The sequence below is a fragment of the Neomonachus schauinslandi genome, chromosome 6 (genome assembly GCF_002201575.2).
Source record: "Neomonachus schauinslandi chromosome 6, ASM220157v2, whole genome shotgun sequence".
NCBI classification, from domain to species: Eukaryota; Metazoa; Chordata; class Mammalia; order Carnivora; family Phocidae; genus Neomonachus; species Neomonachus schauinslandi.
In genome coordinates, this window is record NC_058408.1 from 129,214,430 (window position 1) to 129,232,616 (window position 18,187).

Sequence of the window (18,187 nt, forward strand, 5' to 3'; positions counted from 1 at the left end):
AGCCAGAAAAACCCCACCAGGCCAGAGCTAATCAGAGGGGCTAGTGGTGCAAGGGCCACCTTGTGGTTCCTGCTACACTGAGAAATGACTCAGACCTGCTCTCTGTGTCTGCACTCTTGGCCAGGGTAACAGACACCCAGAGCGGAAACTGTGTGCACACAGCCCTGTGGGGTCATCCCTGCGGCACAGAGCACCATGTGGGGTCGGGGAGGCAAAGGTGGGGGTGTCTGTGGGGTCCCCCAGAGGAACTGAGGGCTTCTGCAGAGAAAGGGAGCTTTGGGGTCTAGTCCTAAGACTGTTCTCTCCAGTCTCTGCCCCGAAGTTGCCAAAGCCTGAGATCCACACTCCAGGGAAATTTTCCCTCTAATGTGAGTCCCATGCAGGGCCAGCAGGGACAGACCTGGGACATGGCCCCGCTCCTTTGAGGGGTTCTGATGATTTTAGGGACAAGAGTGGGAAAGCTACCTCCAGAGGAAGTGGGTTCACTCCAAGGGCCAGAAATGGGGTGGGCACCAATCCCTGAGGATCTCGAGGCAGCCTGCTCCCCACATGTGCCTCATTATTCCCCCTCCCCTTGAACCTGCAGGCCCTCACCTTCCCCAGTCTTGGAGGTGTTGATGTCTGAGTCATCCCGAGTACCATTCTGGGCCTCCAGGTAGGTGGCAGGGACCCAGCCCTGCTCCTCAGAGGTGCTCACAAACCACCAGCCTGCAGAGGAGACAAGAGAGAACACAGTCATGAACGCCCAGCGGGAGGGGGGGGGGGGGGGGGGGGGAGGGGCCAGGGCACAGAGCCAGACGGCCTGGGCACCCGGCAAATGCCTGGCTCACGTCCGGCCTCGAGAAGCCTAAGCCACACTAAGAAGAAGCCAAGGCACTCCTCAAGAGGAGTGATCCACACTTACACTTGATGCTCGATGGAAAAATTTAACAATGAAAATGAAACAGGGACATATCAAATGTGTGAAAATCACCCTGCAGGAAAGGCCAAGGAAGCTCCGGCTAAACACAGAGACCATTCGAGGTCTCTGAAACCCAGCAGGACTCCTGGTGTGGCTGGGAGTCTGGCATTCTCTGCTTTCAGAGGGATCCAGAGATACATGTGTCACGGTGACCTGTGGGTGGTCGCCGTGCCCCTTTCCCCATCACGGGTCAGTGGCATTTACACGTCGGTGCTACTCACAGCCGCCCTTAACTGTGTTGACATGTCAGTCACACTAAGTGGGCACCGCACCCCTGAATGACCCCTGACGGTCGCGGCCAAATGATAAAAGCTCACTCCTTTTCTTTCTCATTCGTTGGTTCATTCATCATTTAAACAAATGTTGACTGAGCAAAATACTCTGAGCACCCAGGTCCCGGGACTCCACTCACTGCCTTCAGTCTCTTCCCAGACGGTACTCTTCACGGGATCTTGTCTTCGCCCCCATCCCATTCCGATCCTGCTCTACCCCCAAAGCGATCTGGCACCGATTCTCTTTTTTGTCCATGACTGAGCTCTCTGTTTCCAAATATGGACAGTGCCCTGGCAAGAGATCCTGGGTTTCTCCTGGGGCAGCATGTGACCCCATCGCTGCCCACGGCAGGGAGTGGCTGCCCAGGAAGGGGGACCACTGGGAGCCTCCCGGCTGCTCCTCTCTGGGAGGTAGAGGCGGCTGCCTGAGGGACCGAGGAAAACAGCGCCACCCCTGCGCAGGCCCTCGGCCCCCTGAGCCACCTCCTAGGTCTTCCACTAGGTCCCCGCTGCCCCATGGGACAGGCGTGGGAGAGTGAACAGCCTGTGATGCAGTCTCGAATGCCCATGGCACCCCGCCCTCCCAGGAGCTCCACAACACTGCTTGCAGCTCTGCAAAGCCCATGAGACACGGTAACGTCTGTACGATACCGTGATGACGGATACGTGTCATTACACGCTTGTCCACACAGCACCGAGAGTGAACCCTAATGTAAACTACGGATCTGAGTGACTGGGGCATGTCAGCACAGGTTCATCCATAACAAGTGAACCACTCTGAAAGGGGGGGGGGGTCTCTGCATGCGTGGGGGCAGGAAGCACACAGGAAACCTCTGTTCTGCAGCTCAGTCTTGCTCTAGACCTAAAACTGCTCTAAAAAACCCCAGTTTTAACCAACAAACAGGAAAAGCCTTGGACGAGCCGTCTGGAAGCTCAAGGCCCAGGCCTCTTTAGCTCAGGGGCCTTTGTTGGGTCACTGTCCCCTCTGGAACCCAGGGTGGAGGCCTTCCCCCCTTCCATTCTCTCCCCTGCCAGAGTCGGTCTTTCCCCAGAGTGGGATTGCGGGGGCGGGTGGCACGTGCACATTCTGGGCCACTGAGGGGGCTCCCTGGGGCAGCACTGCTATTCTCCTAGGAGCCCAGGCCAGAGCCGTGTGGCTGCTTCCAAGGCGGTGGCTGATGGAAGCCCCAAAGAAACCTGAAGGCATGAACTCGCAGGGGTCTTTTCCCCTTCTCTTGGCTTCTGGGGGAGCACTGTCTGGAATTCCAGCCGTTTCCGGGGGCTCTTCCACAGAGCCTGACCAGAGGCCATGGAATAGGGTTCCCATCTCATAGAGCTTTTCTACCACAAAGGTAGCTCTGCCTCTTGGACCGCAGGAGTGGGCGTGCCCGGTCAATCATCTTCTGACGGATCTGTCCTCTCCCTGCACACTGAACGGTTCTGGGGCTTTCTCAAGAACCGACACGGGTGCTGTGGTGATCTGAAGGCTAAGTCCCCTGTAAACCAGGAAATGCAGGGCTATGTGGGAAGAGATGGCCTGAGAGTGAAGCAGCGTCACAGTCCAGAGATGGAGAAAGTCAGTCCTGATTAATATTGTTCGAGCTTCAGGTTCTAAGTGGGCTGAAGCTGGACCACCCTGTTGGACTCCCTAATTGCAGTGAGCTGGTGACCTTCCGTGTTATTTAAGCCAGAGCAGATTTCAATCACAGGACTGGAGTGTCCTCACTAATGCCATTTCTACCCAGCAACCACCAAGGTTCATGACTGAAGGTCCGCCATGGTGAGTCAAATCTGGAGATGAAATGCCAAGTCCACGGGGCACCTGCCACCACAGACCTCAGCTGGTAGGACAGAGCCCTCTGAGCCACTCTCAGTAACCAGTACCTCCCCAAATTCCCACTCACCATGATAACCTCCAAGAGCCCCCAAAGAACAGTCACAATTCCCAACTTGGAGTCACTTTTGGGCGGGTCTTAAAGACTGAGGCTCTCCCGTGCTCCCCAGGGCCAGGCCCCAGCGCCAAAAGCACACAGGTTTTGGTCCCCATACCTCCAGGCCCTCACCGACCTGACCACCCCCAGTTCTGCCCCCAAAGCCAAGCCAAATCCCAGTGGGCTAAGGACATACCCTGAAGGCCTGCCCTCAAAGGGGAGCTCTGCTTCCCAGGAGAGGGCTTCCCCAGGATGGGCCTGGGCTGGAGCCAGGGATCTTACAGTCATCGGAAAAAACGGGGATGTGCCCGAGAAACAGTTTAACTGGGAAGCATGTGTCTTGGTGAGGATTTGCCAAGACCCCTCCATTCGCAGCCCCTCCCAGCTGCTTCTGTACCAAGGTGTACCACTGCCAACTCCACCCTCTGAAACAGTCCCTTTCTGTCTCCACCGGGAGAGTGTGCCCTTCTTTCTTCATGTGAGCCAGGGCTTCCCAGGAAAGCAGGCAACTTGGTGGTCTCCTGGGTGGCCGCAGTCAAAGCCTTCTGTTTCTGGAATTTGGGCTCCAAAGTCATCCTTAATTGAGGCAAAGGAGGCAAGCCCCTGTGTGGGCACCAGGAGGGCTGGGGTGGGGGAAGGAGGGGGTGGGAGGGAGAGATTTCTCCATCAGTCCCAACTGAGCTTGCCTTTGTCCTCATCTGGCGTGAAGTGAGTCCATCAGCCTACTGACCTCCTGTTTTCTCCCTCTCCCCCCAGGGCCATATTGGGGACCAACCCCTTTCCCCTTGTATCCAAGGGCCTCATAATCCCAGGGCTCAGGTCCCTTTTCTGCCAGCATTGTCTCCCCTATCTCATTTCACCCTCCGAGAAGCCTTCCTTGTACATCCTGCTCCCTCCTTTCCCCCAGAGTCCTTGACAGTTTTGCTGAGAACACTGGCCTGGCCTTCCACTCCAGCCCTGAAATGTGCAGAGCTAGGCTGAGTGGCTCCGAGTCTCAGGTCCCACCTGCCTCAGGCCCTGCAGAGTTGCCTGTTGCTGGCCTGGCTGTGGGCACCTCCACCGAGCAAAGAAGGACAGGCTCAAACACCGCCCAGGTGGGCATGGGTGAATGTGGGCAGAGGGGCCCACCCCAGCTCCATGCAGACCTCCCAGGAGCCCTGGCACGGGTCACATGTGTCAGTGTCCAGGGGCACACGTGCTCAAGGAGTCACCTCTACCCTCGTGCACACAAGGCAGATAAATTCCTTATCCACTTCCGTGGTGGTTAAGAATGTGGTTCCTGGAGCCCGGGCTCCCTGGGCCCGTGCCCACCCACAGCTGCTGACAAGCCTCTCCCAGAGGCCAGCAGCTCAGACGTCAGTTGCTATAACCGGGGCTCCCGACCAAAGTCCCTGCTACTCCCCCAAGGAGCAATTGGAGCCTGAACCCCTGGGGGTGGCCCAGCTGGCCAAGAGGGCTCAGGCATCAGCCAGCCCTATGGGACTCCCAGGCTCACCTCCAGTGCCCATGGCATTCTCTTTTCCACAGAGGCGGACAGTGTGTGGGCTGCATGTGGGGGTCGGTGTGGACAAGGCTTTGTATCTTTGAGTACACGGGAGGTGCGTTATGCCCATGTGCATACCACGTGGGTGTGTGCCTTTGTTCTTGTGATGATGATTATGGTCAGGCGCTAACTTTACATACGTTATTTAATCTTCAAGAATCTTGTGAAGTGTTACTGTCATCATCATCCCCACTTTACAGATGAGGACACTGAGGCAGAGATCATGATTAGGAAGAGGCAGAGCTGGACCCCAATGAACCCAGGCAGTCGGGCTCCAGGAACCACATTCTTAACCACCACGGAAGTGGATAAGGAATTTATCTGCCTTGTGTGCACGAGGGTAGAGGCGACTCCTTGAGCACGTGTGCCCCTGGACAACGGGTACGTGATACATGTCGCTTCGTATGTCATTTGTGTGTGTACAGGATGAGCAGGGACGCGGGGCTGTGTGTACTTGAGTGTGTAGACGGGAGGGTCCTTTGGAAGTAGAGGGTAATAACTAGGGATCTAGGGTCAGAAAGACATAAATTCAGGTCCTGGCTTGCTACTTCCTGTGTGATCTTGGGCAAATCAGTAAATCTCTCCGAGCCTCAGTCTCCCCTCCCTGATATGGGGATAATTAATGGCGCTTACCTCCTAAGGTTGTTGAAGTGGATAAATGAGATAGAAGTAGCTTAGCTTGGGGCCTAGCACAGAGTTGGAGGTCAAAAACCTTGAGCTGTTACCAATATGGTGGTGGTTGTTCAGTATTCTCCTAAACTAACAGCACCCAGGGGTGGCCAGGTGGCGTCTTTGCCTGCAGAGTAGATCAGGAGACACTCAATACAGCTTGGTGAATGGGCTTGGGGGTGGGGTGGGGGGTGGGGTGTGTGTGTGTGTGTGTGCGCGCGCACACACCCATGTAGTTATAATCTGTGGAGTCTGGGGGCTGCCTTCAGGGGTTCCAGAAGAACGGGAGGAGCAATCTCTTACTCTTTCCTTAGCTGATGCAATTCGTGATAGCAAGCATGGTGGGAAATGGGGCCAGAGGGGAGAGGTCTCTGGGGTTTCCCTCCTTGCTCCATACATGTCAGGGTTATCCTCAGCCTGGCTCCTGTCCTTCAGCTCACACAGTCCCCCAGAACAGAGGTCCAATAGCTTCCTCTCTCCTGTCCTACTGCCTCAGCAAGCCCTCCCTAACTGATCTCCAAATCCCAACAGTGTCCCAAGCGTCAACCCCACAATTCACAGCGGCTCATGCACTTGGAGTATTGGTCTTGTTGAGCCTATAAATACGTTTGCTTTGTCTTGAGGGCAGAACTGAGCTTGCAGCAAGCAGCCAGGCAGATGAGGAAACTGAGGCACAGAGCCTAAGTGCTGGAGCCAAAGATCTGAGTCTGAATCCCATCTCTGCCACTTCCATGCCCTGTGGCCTCAGGAAAGGGACTGAAGCTGTAAAAGGACTTCATCTGTAAAACGGTAAGACTACCATCTGCCTTGCAGGCTAGTGGGAGGATGGAGAAGACCAAGAACATCACAGAGGGTCTGGCACATAGGTGCCCCCTAAACGGAAGCTATGAGCTTTACCAGGGGACTCAAGCCACAGGATGTGGAGGGTCAGGTGGCCAACACTCACGGATGCCCAGGGACCAGTTTGAGTCGCCTCGGCGTTTTTCATGTCCCCAGGAAAGTGGGTCCACACTCCAAGCTGGCCTCTGCTAGCCTTTCCCATCCTCTCAGCCTTCATTCTTGGGAGAGGAAATTTACTGAGGTTTCATGAGAGGACTCATCATTGGACTGATGAAGCGGCCAGAGCTGGGCTCAGATGGGGATGGCCGTTCTGCCTGGCTGCCAAACCCGGCCTTGCCCCGAAAAGTCAACCCTTGTTTCTAGGCAAAAGGGGAGGAAGTTCTTTTTTGGAAGGAGGTGGGGAACAGATAACTTAGTGGAACAGGAGATGGTAGAGACCCCCCCCAGAGGGCCCGGGCTGGCTTGGAGACCCCTCAGCAGACCCCTGTACTCCAGCCTGGCAGCCGGGCACCTGGGGTGCCCTTATGCTGACATGTCCCTCCACCCCCGGCAAGGGGCAGGAGAGGGGCTACCATGCCCGTTGCTTTGAATGGGAAACTGCAAACTGTTGCAGAGGGGCCCCGGAAAGGGAGCCCCCCCCCCCCCCACTGGATGTGAAGGAGAAGCCTTCATTCTGGGGGCTCTAGCTGTGATCTTTGGAGCTAAGTCCCCAGACTGGAGAAGCTGTCTGGAAGAATCCCTAGCTGGCCAGTCCCCTGAATGCTGCCTGAGCCTGGTTGCTCCTTCTCTGAGGGCCATGTCTCCACATGTGCCAGAAGAATGTAATTCAGCCAGGTTGGGCAACAGGCTGGGGCCCAGCCTTCTCCAGAGGGCAAAGGCCCAGAAAGAACAGCAATGTCACTTGTCATAGCAGCCAACCCTGCTTGTGGGCCTCAGTAAGAACCCACTTCACAATGGCCCAGGGGCTGAGGGGGGAGAAGGCCACACCGGGGCAGCCTGGCCTGCACCTCCAGCTCAGGGCAGGGAAGGGGGACCACCCATCTTAGGCGGGGAAGGGGATCCCCAGCCCCAGGAGGGAAAAGCTCAGGCCCAGAAGCCAGACCCTCCCTCTTTCCAGGCTGAGCATAATCCTCAGCTGTTGGGCCAGTTTCAAAGCCCTCTAAAATGGACTCTAACTGGGGCTTGGCACACTGGCATTGGGGGAGGGATAGAAAGAGTGGGAGAGGAAATGGAGACACAGAGAGAGAAAAAGACAGAGTCAGAGGTGGGGACAGACAGAAGGTGGGGATGGGAGGACCTGGTCCAGGGGCCGGGGGCTTTAACCTCCCCAAGAGGGGGTTGAGCCTGGCCAAGGCCAACAGGAAGTGACGGGCACTCCCAGGCCACTGCTGTCCCCAGGCTGACCAGGCCACAATGGTCTCCTTAATGGGAGAGGATGCTGAGCTCATTAGGGCCAAAGGAGGCCAGCTGTACACAATTAGGATGTTAATAAAGTCTTCGGAGGTCACAGCTCAGCCTAGGACAAAACAGCTGGTGGGGGAGGCAGACCCTGCTCCTTCCTCTCACTCTGAAGTTCCCCTCTGTTCTTCAAGGTATTGTCCTCCAGGAGGCCTTCCCTGACTGCCCCCCCCCCCCAATGCTACTGGCCCTGCTCACCCCAGGATTCAGCCCATGGGCACTTTAGTCCCTCCTCCAAGACCTCAGTTTGGATCCTGGCTTCACCATGTCCTAGCTGTGACCTGGAACAGGCTGCTGGCCTCCCCAGGGCCTCATCATACCAGGATACTATGATCTGCCTACAGGGCTGCCTGACATCGGGGACACGTGGTGCACTCAATAACCAAGTGCTTACCAAGCACCTGCTATGTGCTGGCGTCCCAGGCATGGGAACGCTGTAGAGCACACACAGGCCTCAGGCGCTTCCCCCCCACCCCGCCCTGCACACAGGATGGGCCTAAGTACAGCCAGGATACTGGCGTTGAGGCCGGCAGGAGAGGGCCGGGCTCCCCCCACAGAGTAACAGGCAGGATGAGATTCCGAGTTTGGGAGAGCCCAGCAGACTTTAGGTTACTTCTGGGCCTTGCTTTTTTCTTTCCCTTTCCTCCAGGACCTTCGCAGGGTCTGACACCGGTTAATGCAGAGCGGAGCGTCTGTGGAACTCCCGCACGCCCAGGCCTCGGTAAGGGGAAGGGTGTGCTGGCAGGGGACGGAGCTAGGGACAGCAGAGGCACGGTCCCAGGCCTCCAACGCCGGCCTCCGGTCACGACGCGCACCGGCTCCAACTCCGGCTCCTTTGAGGGGTGCTCTGTCCAGGGCTTCCCGTGTTCTTCCCTCGCAGTGGTTTGGAGAAGGGGAGGTGGCGAGGGTTTGTGAGCCCTGAATGGGGGCAGGGGTGGTGCCGAGAAGGGGAAGGGTGCTGAAGGGGGCCTGGCCAGGCACCTGGGACGGCGCGGCCCACTTGGCCACCCCACACCTGGCACAAAGCTGGGCCCTAAAGGACTGCTTCTGCCCTGGACCTGCCCTGACCCCTTTGCCATGACCTTGGGGCAGATCTGAGGTTTCTACCGGAGAGGGACCAGAGACACTGGAAAGGCTGCCTGCCTATTATCAGGCTGTGCCTTTAAGAACAACGAAAGGCAGCCCACCCTCAGCCAGGCCTCCCCTGGCCAGAAGGCTCTGTCACTGAGGCCTCTTGCCAAGACACACTCCAGCTCACAGCACGCGGCTGCCTCAGTCCAAAGCAAACAGGAGCGGGTAAGGGCTCCCCCAGTCTCTCCCAATGCCCCCCCACAGCCCCTGCCTTCCTGCCTGACCCCTTCTTCTTGTTCCGTCTCTGGCACCTATCCCTGCTCTGCTGCCCATGGCCTTCCCTTCCCCCAGATGGGGCTCTCAGGCCACCGGGGCCCCAGAACCTTCCCTGGGCGCCTGAGGCCTGGATTCCAAGACCATTAGCACAGGCTGCTACGTCAGTTTGGAAGGCTCCGTGGAGTCCAGGGCAAGAAGACAGCAAGCACTGGACTGCTGCCACCCCTCCCCCAACTCGGATCCAGCCTGCCCACCTCACTGAACGGGCCCAGAAGGCTGAGGCTGTGGGTGAGGCACCCAGGAGAAAGCCTGACTACTGAACGTTCGCAAGCAGAGAGGGGGCGCACGATAAAATGACAGGTAGAAGAGAACCATGGTTTTAAGCAAGGACTCTAGAGCCAGGCTGCCTGGGTTTCAATCCCAGCCCTGCTACTAAGTGGCTGTTTGAATGTGGGCAACTGCCTCAATCTCATCTGTAAAACGGACCTATAGTAGGTCTATCTCCCAGCGTTATAAGGGTACAGGAGTTAACCTACAAGAAGTGTTCAGAATCGGGCCTGGTTCCTGGCAAGGCTCACCAAAGCGCTATTATTCAAGTTGAAGTGTAAGTTGCAGGGATTTTTAAGGAAGGAACCATGACCTTGGTGCCCCTCAGTGACTAGTGGTAGGGCTGGGCTGGGCAGGGAGGCAGGTGGGTCTTGGGTATCTGGAGTCTCAAGGACAGAGTGTCTCTCGGTGTCCCTGTCATTGGCCCCTGACCTTGGCAGGTCTCTACTGAAAGCGGAGTCTGGTTCTGTGCCTGACACAGGTGGGGATGGGGGGCCGGGTGAAGCAGAGAATACAAGATGGCACAAGGCCCTTCCAGGAACAGCACAGCAGGGTGACCCAGACAGCCCGGTGCCCCAGACGTGGCAGTCGTTGCTACAACATTTGCTGAAGAACTACAGACATCAGGGATGAAACTGAGTAGCCAGGGAAGAATTCTGAGTCCTGAACTGAACCTCAGATCTAATCTGGAGAGGAGGGGAGGGAAGGGGCATCCTGGTGGGGGGAACAGGACAGGCAGAGTGGTGCGAGCACGTGTGGCCCAACCCAGTAACGCGCACGATGCTTCAGGGTGCGGGCCTTGCCAGATGAACTTGAGAGGGGTGCTCACCTTCAATGTCACAAGTGAGCTTCTGAGAATCCCATCAGGAAGGTTACAGCCTCACAAGCGGATGCCTGAAATAATGCTCAGGGTAACAGAAGGGGTGTTCCCCTGTCCCAGGCAAGAGCAGGAGGTAAGCGGAAGCAGAGGGAGAGGGCACAGCACTCTGAGGCCAACTCAAGACGGGAAGGGGTCTGCTGGACTCCTGTCCACGGCCCAGCATCTTCTCTCAGGCAGCAGGGCACCCATGCTGAAAAGTGCTGACTGGGAGGGGGGTGGGCCAACGGACCCAGGGTGGGGATGGAGGTCGCACTGAGAGGCTGCCCTCCACAAGCTCTCATTGGCTAGTGCTGAGACAAGGTCTGGAGAGCACTTGACAGAGAGCCTGCCAGGCCACCAGCAGGGGTCCTGGTAGACACGGACATGGGAGTAAGGCCAGAGGACACAGCATGGGCAAAAGTACCACCTTCCAAAGGAGAAGGTGAATTCCACAGTAGAGATCAGCAACCTCGAGGCTGGTTCTGATGGAGTGAAACATGGACGCCTCGAGGGATGGCTGGAGAGCCTGCAAGGGGGTTCTGAGCATTCCCAAGCCAGCGCTGAGCAGAAAGACACAACAGGAAGGAAGGGGGCCAGACCATGCTGGCTTCTGATAATGAGGGAACCGCTGGCCTGGCGGGTCTGGGATGTGTCATAGCTGAGCCATCCAGGCCTTGGGGCTCTCATGACCCCCTGGGGGCGGCAGCGCTGCGCCGGGAATTCGCAGCTGAGAGTGGACCACTTCCAAAGAGCGTGTGATGATTCGCTGGTTACAACCTAGAAGGGGGTCTGTCGGGAGCCTGTCCTGCGGGATGTTTTAATCAGTCCCAAGGTGAGGGCAGCGGGGCTGAGCAGGGGGCACCATCGCACTTCTTGAAAGCTGTGCCAGGATCAGAAGCTACCCGCCCCCCCCCCCCCCAAATTCTGAACAGATGGTAATGACAGGTCAACTGTGACAAGATGAAAAGGGGTAGATAAACCAGAGGACAGGCGATCTTATCATCTTATACTGTGCAAAGTTCTGGCGTGAAAGGAGGGTGCTTTTCACAACTCAGCCAAAATATTAGGTGCCAAATAGGAATGTCCCAGGCAATTGGGTAGCGTGGGTGTCCCTACTTGATGGCGAGGATGAGGAAGATCCTGGGGTTTGGGCAGACTGCAAGTTCTAGAGGTCCTCTGTCTCCAGGCCTGTGAAATCTTAGGCTGCATGAGGAAACCCCTGGATTGGGTGACTTACCCCAGGTGCCAGGCTTAGAAGGGACAGCGGCAGGATTAGCACCTGGGTCTGACTCCCAGGGCAGCAACCACACAGCTCCCTTTAAGAAGGACTCCAGCTGCCACTTCCTTTGCAGAAGAAGACCAACACCACCTGCTCCATTAGTTCCCCAAATTTCCACCTGACCGATGAGCCAGGGAAATTTCTCTGCTTCTTGTCCATTCTATCAGTGTCTACAAATCAGACTCAGTTCTCATCAGTCATGGGTGTGGCTCACTTCCCCCCATTCTTGCCCCGCCACCCCCCCAACCTAGGAGGGGGCTAACAGGTGGTTTCAGGCCCCATCTCCAGGTTACTTCTCTCTCTCTCACCCTCCCTGAGCCCACATGGCAGAGCAAGGCAGGGCACTCAGGCTGATCGTTTTCTGGTGTGAGATCTTACCCAAAGGCTTTGCCAGGAGAGAGTGATTTTGGACCAGCGGTCTCTGTACTCTGCAGGGCTTTTGCCATATCCTTGTGCTACGTACGTATACTGTGGTTCACAGAGTAAATATGTATTTAAAGCAACGGCCTTTTTTCCCCCCCTAACTCCAAGAAAATAATTTGTTTAGGAAACTTCAGATCACCAGCATGAATAAACAGGACCACCAGCCCCAACCATAAAATTACAGAGAACAAAGCAATGTAGGAAATTCGAGCTCTGCTGGGTCTGAAGAGGGCTACGCCTATAGCCTGTTCCCCCTTTGTTACAAAAAGAGATTTACTGGAGATGGGTCAAGGACAGTGGACCATCAAGCTGAGGTAAATCAGAAGGCTTGGACAAGAATGGGAACAGGACAAACTCCGTTCACGGTGTGTTGCAGAAGTATTTAACACTCTCGCTCTGTATCGTCTTAAGTCATGCCATGTACCATGGTGTTACATGGTCAACATTTTTAGGAAGCCCGCTTTGGGCTACAGTGATATTTGGTCATTCAAAACAGCTGAAGAAAGAGGCGGAAGTGTCCTTATTAGTGAGACGAGAGTATGACAAAGCATGTGCTAACCAGGGTTGTGGCGAGAAATCAAAGAGAAAAGAATGGAAAGCACCTAGCAGTGTGTCTGGTACTTTACACGTGTGTTTCCAGTCTGGAGAGAAGAGCAGAGGGAACCCTCTGTAGCTGCTACCCGTCACTGGAAATATGAGGAGTCCTCTGTATTTTTACACTAGCTTACTTCAGTGCCTGAGAAGTATAGATGTAGGAGTTTGTGTATTTTTTCCCTTTTCTCTTTCTGCCAACAATGGAAGCTTCTTGGCCCCAGAACTGAGTTGGCTCTAACTAAAAGCCTTAGGCTGACAACCATCCCGTCACTTCCAGCTGAGTTCAGCCCCTCTTCAATTGGGGCAAAAATAAAACGGGGGCAATTTCAACTTTAAAGACCATCTCCATAAACAAAACAAACCCACTCCACGATTTGTCTAGGGCATTCCTCCGTCCAAACCCTCCTTATTTAATTCCTGGGGAATTTTAAATAGGGGCCTTGCAACATTCTGTACCGCCTGACGTCAACAGTTCTCTGACAACGTGGATTTCTCGTCGCGGTGTGGGGAGCAGCCCCACCAACACGGATGCTTTTCCAGGCTCCTTTCCCAGTTGGGATTTGGGAGCCGCTGGTGTCACTCTCAGAGACTGTGGGGAAGGGGGTTACCCAGGAGTGTCCCGCTTGGGGTCCTCTAACTGCGTTTCCCGAACCTCGGGCATCAGTGAGTGCCAGACATCGGTGCAACCATCCAAGTGGTACCTGGACTCGTGTCTGCTTTAAGAGAAAAATGGAAATACTTTGGTTTTTCAAAAAAGCATTTTCCTATGCTACATGACAAGGAAAGCCAATATCCCTTGGCGTAAACAGAAGATAACTGCAAAAATGCATACACAATGCTATAGACTTCCAGTAAGATAGTAAGATGAGCTCCAGGCAAGACACTAAGTAAAGCTAGGGCCAGATTTTCTAGCAAACAATGAAACTAGCAGGCAACAACATCCGCAAACGTAGAGGCCCCAAACAGACGCTTTGACCCAACGTGGAATAAAAGAGAAGTCAAAGTTAATAACCTTCTCGTGACAGGATTCCATGCCATTTAATGCTGTGTCCATCACACGTTTCTAGGACCCACTCTCTGGGAAACACTGAGCTTGCAGAAGGAGCCTTGGGTTAAGAATATGCAGCCCCTTGATTCAAATCCAAGCTTGGCCGCTAGCAAGCTCTGAGGTCTCATGCCAACCATTTACCCTTCTGAAACTCAGTTTCTTCTTCTGAAAAACGGAAACAAAGCCGCCTGGCCTACTTAGCCCTAGAGAACCCCTCTGAAATAACAGATGGGAAAATGCTTTGAAAAGTCTGTGGGTTGTAGGTAGATGGGGGTGGATGGGTTATTATTCCAAGCGATCTCAGGAGCCTGATGGACTCCTATCCCCGCCCCCCCCCCGCCCCCGCCAATACAACTCACTGCTCGGAATGGACAGTGGCCCGCCCCTGTCTACCAGGGAAGAGAAAATGAATACACCACTTCACAACTGTTTTCAACCTTCCCAATCGCCATATGTGTTTCCAAATATTACCCCCATTTTATAGATCTGGAAACGGAGGATCAAAATGACCACATACTGTCTCCCCAACGGCAGAGCAGAATTTGAACACAAGCCTTCCATGCAGCCTGGGAGGAAATGCCCTCTATCTTGCTTTTTTTGTGTGCACACCCAGCAGACCTCAAAAGTGTGGATCTCCCGGATCCATCAGTCGCTGTGCCCAGGCCTCGTCTTTCAAAGAAGGGACTCAGCAAATAGTTGAAAATGAAATGCCAGGACACCCGGGCATAAGACGTCCTCCTCCCTCCCTGGCTTCTCCACCCACACACTGCAGTCTCTTCTGCTTCCTTATCCTCAAGTAGCTCTCGAGTCCAGCTCTTGGAGTCAGTGCAGGGTCTGCGGTGGGCTTCTTTCCAGCACTCTTCCCTCTGGCCTGGGGCCTTCTGCCCTGCTCAAGTCCAGCAGTGTGATGCAGCCCCTAGGTGGCATTCCCTCCTCCAGCCCCCCAAATTCACAGCTCACCTAGGAGGATTTAAATTGCCCACAGGGACCTGAGACCAAGAGATTTTTGTGGCTTGTTGCAGATCTTGCCCAAGATTATCGAGAAAGCTAACACTCCCACCCGGAAGCGCTCTCTTGCAGTCTGCCTGTATACCTGATTGGGCTATTTTCATTTGGGCCTCTCCCCTTACAGGAATGGAAGAGCAAAGCTCAGGGAGGTCCCACAGGCCAGGCACCAGGGACCAGCCCACACCCTGGGTGAGGCTCTTGGAGGAATGCAGAGGGCCAGGCTGCCACCAGCAGCCCTTCCCCAAGCCATTCGAAGCAGCCCCACTGGCTGGTGCGGGCCTCCGCTGGGACACTGGAGTCATGGCTTCTCCTTCAGAAAACACAAAGCCCTCCTCCTTGGTGGGCACAATGTGGAGCTCTGGCAGGGGCAGCCCCAGAGATCTGCTGCGCCAACCCCCAGAGGGTGGGTGGGGAGAAGGCTATGCCCAAAACAGCTTCCCTCACCATGGTGCCCTACTCAGGACCTGAGGAACCAGAGAACTAGCCAGGAGGCAGCAGAGTGTACAGGGAAGAAGCTGGCAAATATCCTGAACTCTCTGGGCCTCAGCTTTCTCATAAATGGAAGTCATGATATCTGTGCTTTATAGGGCAGTGGTGGTGACTACAGGAAGAAAGGGGTTTGGCTCACTGTCTGACACACAGGAGATGCTTTAGCAATCCCTTTCTCACTCTTCTTATACCTTCCGATATTTAGAGTCTCTAGAAAGCAGCAAATAGGTTAACTTGAGCCCAAAATACTCTGATCCTGGGGTAACCATCCTGGAGCCCCAGCCAGGTTTGTGGTGATTTAGGAATAGGTTCTCTCCCTGAGCTTTTCCTGTCCCGTTTCCCTTTCGGTCTCTCTCCTGTCTCTGGGTACCATCTTGTCTTGCTAGTTCCTAAGATCTGGTCTAGTATAGATCCTACTCAAATCCAAGGAGAAAAGGCCACACGCCAAACAGATATACCCTTAGCCCAGATGCCCCAGAGGTCACCCAGGTCCAGGTGTGTCATTCTAGACTCGCACAGTTAGTGACTGCTCAGGCAGTATGACAGACACCAATGGGCACCAATCAATGATGGAGCTCTTCCTACCTTTCTCCTGTCAGTCTCTGGTGCCGCCTGCCCCAGTACCCAAAGACAGTCACCACCATGCCTCATGACACAGCAACGACCACAGTCCCCTCAGCTGGGTCAGAAGTGGGGAAGCTTCCCCATTAGACCATCAGCTCCATGATCAAGTCCTCCTTGTTCAGCTCTGCTTGTTTGCTTGCCTTGGTTTTTCCAATCTGCATGAGGGCCAGTCTTTGATCAATGTGCCACCATGGTAGCTGACGGCAGAGAGATGGGGTAGGAAGATGGGAAGTCATTGACCTAGCTTGCCCTCCATACTGTCTCTCCCAGCCTCCGTGGGGTCACTCTACCGACTTCAGGGCCCTTGGAGGACAGACTCTATATTACAAGTGGTTCTCGGGTGGGGAGGCCTGTATGGAGTAAGGTAACAATCTGGGGGTCAAGGTGGGCCATGAAAATCTCTGTCTTTAACAGAATAAGTCTCGGCAGTGACAGGCCCAAGACATCTCAGCAGAGACTCAACCCTCAGCCATGGCAGGGTAGAACTACACTCCCCAGTAAGTGAGTAATATCGTCATTGTTTCCAGCACCCCTGGCTCTGGCCTATCCCTTAGCCTAGAATATGAATGTCCCACCCAACCAGGCTCTGATCCACTCAGGCTCCCAAACCTTGAAGCCACCTCTAGAATGAAGTTTCTCATCCAAGGGCTTTGAGGTGGTGGGATGGCCCCACGGAGGCTGAGAGATGGGGGTATGGAAGGCAGGCTAGGACCCTGGGGTACAGAATCCTCCTGTCAGCTGCCACAGCAGCGCCGACAAGATGCTCTGGCCCCACCAATAGTGGAGGCCCTTGAAGTCCAAGGAGGGGAGTCTGTATCTGGCTGCACAGTGAGGCAGAAGAATGGGGTTAACACTTGTAAGAGAGGCACTGGGGCCGGTGCCCTGGATGCTCATTCTCCCCGTGCAAAGCCCCAAGGATGAGGTCAACTTCCTTCCTCTCCTCCAAGGAGCAGTCAGTTAAAATCCTGCCCGGTTGGCAGGGAGGTCTAGGTGTTGGCCAACGCTGGTTCTGCTCCCGTTACCAATGATGGGGGAAGCACGCCCCCGACGGTGTCCCTACTCTGGGGAGCAGTGTTATTTATCTCTAAGTGTGAAGGATAGATCTGATGTTCACCTAGGAGGTGCTGGTTGAGGGAGGGGAGAGGATTGAGATGCGGGTCCCCCAGGGCTAGGTGGGGGCTAGAAGTGGTAAGAGCTCCATTAGTTTCTTTTTTTTTTTTTTAAGCTATTGTCGTTACATTCCCACTTGCCCCCCTCCACCCCACAGTGCTAGGTACATGGCAAACATGCAGAAAATGCCAGCTTACATATGCAGAAGGGTCAAGGACACTTGGTTGGTGAGCAAAATGGAGGTGAGGATGCCCTAGGTAGACCAGAAAGACTCTGGGCTTCTCCAGTTCACCTAAGAAGAAACGGGCCAGGCAAACCCCTGCCCCAACATCAGCAGAGTCTGGGGGAGCCCTCCCATCCTGGGCCTTTGAGACCCCTCGCTGCCTTGAATTTTGGCCTCTCTTTATATCCCAGAGCTATTGCTTTCACAGGTCTTGTTTAACTTGAGAAGGACAGGGGAGGAGGGGCAAGGAAAACTGCATTCTTCCCCATCAAAGCCAAGAGTCTAAAGTAATACTTCTGGTTGTAACTGATCCTGGCCTGTTTGTGATTACGGCCCCTTGCTCGCTTTCTGGCAGGACGGCCCTGGAACCCGGCAGCAGGCTGAAGGGGAGAGACACCCTTGCTCACTTGGATAATCTTGTCCTCGCCTGACATGACCAAAAACGTCCACCAGCCGCTGCTTTCAGCAGTTCTCCAGGGCAACTCTTCAAAACATTTATTTAAAAAAAGGGGGGAAGAAGCCACCCCCAACCCCAATCATGAAATTCCATAATACTAATCATATTCCTTCTGTTACCAGCACCAGCCTGGAAAACACAGCAGCACCCACAGTCCCACTGGCTGATGCAAATTGAAGGGGAGAGGGAGGATTGGGATTGGAGGGATCGGACCATCTTCCTCTTTTGCCTACCCCCCCTCTCTTTTATTAGGGGAGAAAAGACACACATGCACACATATACACATACACCCCTTTTTTGCTGCCATAGCACAGAAACGGCTCTGCAAAGCTCAAGACTTTCTCAGCTGTTCTTTCTCCGGAAATTTAATCTGCAAAGCATTTGGCCTCACAAAGCCCATTCCAAAGGTGTCCAGGAGCCCATGAACCCTGTGATCATCATTACAAACCCAGCAATGTTTGCAGCCAGTGACCCATTTGGCTGCTTCGGAGAGCTGGCTGAAGGCTTGCCAACATGGTCATATTCCCCTCACCTGCTCCCTCTAAGCTGAAACGCTTTTTCTCGGAGCCCCAGGGGTTAGAAGGGACCTTAGAAGCTCTGGAACTATGGAGATGAAAGGCCTGCTTCTTGCCTGGCTTTGGTAAAAGCGTGATGGTCACGGGAATGGGGTGCTTGGTATCTGAACACAACTGTGGGCACTATCTTCACTCCCCATCACATTTCCA

At 54.8% G+C, this 18,187-nt stretch overlaps 1 protein-coding gene across 1 annotated transcript in view; it reads right to left on the bottom strand.

Moving 5' to 3' along the window:
• The window catches only part of SH3PXD2A (SH3 and PX domains 2A), a 237,123-nt gene that overhangs the window by 27,799 nt on the left and 191,137 nt on the right, over nucleotides 1–18,187 (bottom strand). Inside the window, 1 exon segment of the mRNA XM_044916140.1 lies at nucleotides 595–708. Within this exon segment, the coding sequence (XP_044772075.1) occupies nucleotides 595–708 (114 nt within the window).